Here is a 4,739-nt window from a genome sequence, read left to right on the forward strand (position 1 = left end):
GATGGTGATTATGGCAGTGGGGGCAGCTGGCCCCAGCTGGCCCTTTCAGGGACCCAGCCCTCCCTGCTGCTCTCCCCAGCTGGATGCTGCAGGGGCTTCAGCTGAGCATCCCACCAGGCCCCTGGCCCACGTGTCACATGTCTCAGGACAAGCGGGGAGGGAAGAATTGGTGGCTCAGGCAATGCCACGCTTAGGACCCTGCACGCTCTGGGGCTTCCCAGCTTTTTCCTGGAGCTGCTGAGCTGGGAGGGGCCGAGCCTGCGGCTCCCCATAAACCTGGTGGCTTAGCCCACGTCCCAGGCAGATGTTGGGACTCTCTGCCTTGGAGAGGAGGGTGGGAAAAGGAGAGAGAAGTGAAGAGAAGAGCTCGGCACCCCTGGGCTTGAACTTTAGCACCCTCTTCTGCAGGAGTTTGAAGAAAAGGTTCGTCGTTTCCCGAGCGAGCCGTCCAGATAGCTGGGCAGGCGCAGGGCTGGAGTGGAGAAGCCAGCTACTTTCTCCGGCAAGGTTTTTATGGGGTTCTTCATAAAGAACACCGGCGAGAAAACGCCAAGAATCCAGGAAGTGTTTCTAGCACTCGGGACGCTTGGTGAGCGGCTCTGGGGCTGCCGTTAATCACTGCGAGGAGCCCGTCCTGCCGTGCAGATGTGTTTGATTGGAGCGGCGCGAGGGTTATTTTCTTTTAACTGAAGGCAACCCAGCCCCGGAGGATTAAGCTCTTTGTGTGCGCACTAGTGTGCCTTCATGGGAGCTGCTCCCGCAAAACTGGCTGCAGAGGTTTGGGGGACCATCCCCTAGGTCGGGGGACTGTCCTGGAGGAGGGGAGACCTCCTGTTTCTGTGGCTTTGAGACGATGCCGGGACAGTAGCTCCCTTCGCAGGCAGCACAGTGTGCTCCGGGATGGCTGTCTATGCCCTCACGGGCTTCTCGCTCGTCAGCCTGCTCAGCTTTGGCTATTTATCCTGGGACTGGATGAAGCCCAGTTTGGTGGCCGACGTAGCCACGGACCCCATGGAGAAATCGCTGCCTCCCGCCTTCACCAGGCCACCCCACATCATCTTCATTCTGACTGATGACCAGGGCTACCACGACGTTGGGTATCATGGCTCGGATATCCAGACGCCAACGCTGGACAGGCTAGCAGCGGAGGGCGTTAAGCTGGAGAACTACTACATTCAGCCCATCTGCACCCCGTCCCGGAGCCAGCTGATAACTGGCAGGTAAGCCAGAGCCTGCTCACAACCCCACTCATGTTCCTTCTTCTATCCCTTCCTTAGCTCTGAGGGGTTTAACCCCAGCTTGCCACTAGACAGATGCCCCAGTGTATTGGCAGATGGTGGAGGGCCTCCAGAGAAAGGTGTTTTGCTGGCTTTCTCTAGAAGGCTTCCTGGGTAAATGGTTGATTTTCTCATGGGATAAATAATGGCACATAGTAACTACAAAAATGTGGATTCCATTGGGTAATAGATGCCACTTTGGGAGAGGGTGGTCTCTGGCCATGAGGTCCTTCGGTACCAGGCAAGGAGCTGTGTCCCCAGGCAGTCCCGTCACACTGGCCCTTGGGGATTTGCTGCTGGGCTGGGGGGTTGAAGGATCATTCTGCCCTGCGACCTATGAGTCTCTTGGACTGTGCTTTTCCTGCTTGTGTGTTCAGTGCTGCGCTGGCCAGGGCAGGCTGGATGCTGGTCCATCACCCTCTCCCATGGTGGCACAGTCATGTGTCCCATTATCCTGGGCCCTTCTGCCTCTTGGGACAGATGGGGCTGTCCCTGGAGTGGCACTGGGAGGCCAGCACCCACTGTAGGAGACAGATCCCATCAGATCATCTCCTGCTGAGGAGTGGGCCCCAGGGAGGTGCCTGTGGATGTGGTCACCTGCTGCTTGGGGGTGGTGGACCCTGCTGGGGTCCAGGCAAAGGCCTCTCTTTTCTCCTGACAGCTCTGGGGGGGTCCCAGACATCTCCAGGGTATGCAGATCAGGGGAGGACAGGGATGTGTGTGCACCCAGGCGGGGCACTACAAAACCACAAGGATTTCTATGCAACTCTTGCTTGTGCTGCTCAGCCCTGACAGAGCCCAGCCACCTCCTCTGGGTTGGCAATAGTGGGGACAACTGCTGGGGGCATCCTGGGAGAGCAGACCAGGGTTATTTTCAGATGTCTGCTGAGCTCCCTCTCTTTTTTTGTATCTGATTTTGGTGCTTTCGGATGGATGAGGATCTCCGTGTCTCTGTCGTGGAGCTTGCTCCATGGGCTTGGGTGACATGGAGATCTGCATTTGGGGTCTCCAGCACATAAAGTGCTGTCATGTCCTCACCCAGCACTACTTCCCATCACCACTGACTCCTCCTGGCTCTTTCCCAACAGGTACCAGATCCACACAGGGCTGCAGCACTCCATCATCCGCCCTCGGCAGCCCAACTGCCTGCCCCTCGATCAGGTCACCCTGCCACAGAAGCTGCAGGAAGCTGGCTACTCCACGCACATGGTGGGAAAGTGGCACCTTGGCTTCTACAAGAAGGAGTGCCTGCCCACCCGCCGGGGCTTTGACACCTTCCTGGGCTCCCTGACAGGCAACGTGGACTACTACACCTATGACAACTGTGATGGGCCGGGTGTCTGCGGCTACGACCTGCACGAAGGGGAGGACGTGGCTTGGGACCAGAGTGGGAAATACTCCACCTTCCTCTACGCCCAGCGTGTCAGCAAGATCCTGGCATCCCACAGCCCCAAGGAGCCCATCTTCATCTATGTGGCCTTCCAAGCGGTCCACACGCCTCTGCAGTCACCCAAGGAGTACATCTACCGCTACCGCTCCATGGGCAACGTCGCTCGCCGCAAGTATGCCGCCATGGTGACGTGCATGGACGAGGCGGTGAAGAACATCACCTGGGCCCTCAAGAAGTATGGTTATTATGACAACAGTGTGATCGTGTTTTCCACTGACAACGGCGGGCAGACCTTTTCCGGGGGAAGCAACTGGCCACTACGGGGCCGCAAAGGGACGTACTGGGAAGGGGGAGTCCGTGGTATTGGTTTTGTCCACAGTCCCCTGATCAAGCGCAAGCGCCGGACCAGCTGGGCACTGGTTCACATCACAGACTGGTACCCGACTCTAGTCAGCCTGGCCAGGGGCAACCTGAGCAACGTCCCAGGCTTGGATGGCTACAACGTCTGGTCTGCCATCAGCGAGGGCAAGGAGTCGCCGCGAACCGAAATCCTGCACAACATTGACCCGCTGTACAACCACGCCAAGTATGGCTCCTTGGAGGATGGCTTCGGCATCTGGAACACAGCCGTGCAAGCCTCCATCCGGGTTGGGGAGTGGAAGCTCCTCACTGGTGACCCGGGGTACAGTGACTGGATCCCCCCGCAGACCCTGACCAACTTCCCAGGGAGCTGGTGGAACCTGGAGCGTCTCACCGACGGCCTGAGGAAGTCTGTGTGGCTCTTCAACATCACCGCCGACCCCTACGAGCGCTACGACCTCTCAGACCAGCGCCCAGATGTGGTCAGGACCCTCCTGATGAGGTTGGTGCACTACAACCGGACAGCCATCCCGGTGCGGTATCCCGCAGAGAACCCCCGGGCTCACCCGGACTTCAACGGTGGTGCCTGGGGACCTTGGGCCAGCGAGGATGATGCAGAGGAGTGGGAGGGCCTCGGGGAGCCCCTGAAGAGTAGGAACAAGAAGAAGAAGTGCAAGATCTGCAAGCTGCGCTCTTTCTTCCGCAAGCTGAACACCAGGCTCATGTCCAACCGCATCTGATGGGAGATTCCCCCAGCATCGACCCAGCCTGGCCAGGGTGGAGCTCTGGACGGCAGTGCCGCAGGGTGGGAGAGAGGGAGAGGGACGGATGGGGAAGTGGCCATCATCCTCTTGTTTTTTTTGTGCCAGGGTTCACCCCAAAACACTTGTCCTCTCTGGCTGGACAGGAAGGTGGTCCCAATGGGTGAGGAAGGGCGATGTGGACTCAGCTGCGCTGCTTGGCAATGGTGTACAAGTCTGCTGAGCTGGGCTGGCCTGTGCACAGCCCCTTCCAAAGAGAGAGACCCTTTGCTCATGAACTCTGCAGGCAATCACAACCTTTAAGTGTTGGCCATTGCAATGGCAGGAGAAAGTGCAGGACCCTGGGGTGGTGGTGCAGAGGGACTGGCCAGCCTCAGCAGCTCTGCCTGCAGGTTATCCCTCATAATTTCCCTGCATATACATGCTCCTGACCTTCTGCCTGCTGTCAGGCAGCTGCCACCACTGGTCTTGCTCTGGGAACTTGAGGGCCTCCCCCGAACCCAAGACCACAGTGTTTTCCTATTATACCTCTTTGTGGAAGGATGGATTCCTGACCATGGATGTCAGACCTGAGATTGCCAAGTCTGGACTCAGCCTTGCTGCTACAGGGGCCTCATGTGGGGCCTTGGTTTCTCCTCTCCACTGGCTTGAGGGGCCAGGAGCAGCCCTGGTGAGGAACTATGGCCCACAGAGAAATGGTTGGATGCAGGTTTGCCCCAGGCTCTGATGGACTTCCCATGGGTCATTCACCCAGCAGACCCTTTCATCCATCGTTCTGCCTGACCCAACCCCACCTGTCCATGGCTGTAGACACCCATGTTCCTCCCCGTGCATCCTACGCATCCAACCAGCCAACCATCCCTGGCTGCCCCTTCCCAGTGCTGGGGCTGTCCCCGTCCCCACGTCCCTTCTGCTGAACCTGGGGCAGAAGGAAGATCTCAAGGTCTCTGC

General features: G+C 58.4%; 1 protein-coding gene across 1 annotated transcript; it reads left to right on the forward strand.

Moving 5' to 3' along the window:
* The first annotated feature begins 900 nt into the window (after positions 1 to 900).
* On the forward strand, positions 901 to 3,767 carry ARSI (arylsulfatase family member I). Its single transcript, XM_074916182.1, has 2 exons — positions 901 to 1,220; positions 2,366 to 3,767. Exons 1-2 carry the CDS (start codon positions 901 to 903, stop codon positions 3,765 to 3,767), a joined length of 1,722 nt encoding a protein of 573 aa, XP_074772283.1.
* The last annotated feature ends 972 nt before the right edge of the window (positions 3,768 to 4,739 follow it).

This window comes from Athene noctua, chromosome 12, assembly GCF_965140245.1.
Source record: "Athene noctua chromosome 12, bAthNoc1.hap1.1, whole genome shotgun sequence".
In the NCBI taxonomy this organism is placed as follows: Eukaryota; Metazoa; Chordata; class Aves; order Strigiformes; family Strigidae; genus Athene; species Athene noctua.

What these genes read in the sequence shown, in the direction of transcription:
- ARSI (XM_074916182.1), top strand. Translation starts at nt 901, where the DNA reads ATGGCTGTCTATGCCCTCACGGGCTTCTCGCTCGTCAGCCTGCTCAGC. An exon ending in AGCCAGCTGATAACTGGCAG is followed by an intron (nt 1,221 to 2,365) that starts GTAAGCCAGAGC and finishes CTTTCCCAACAG; the next exon opens with GTACCAGATCCACACAGGGC.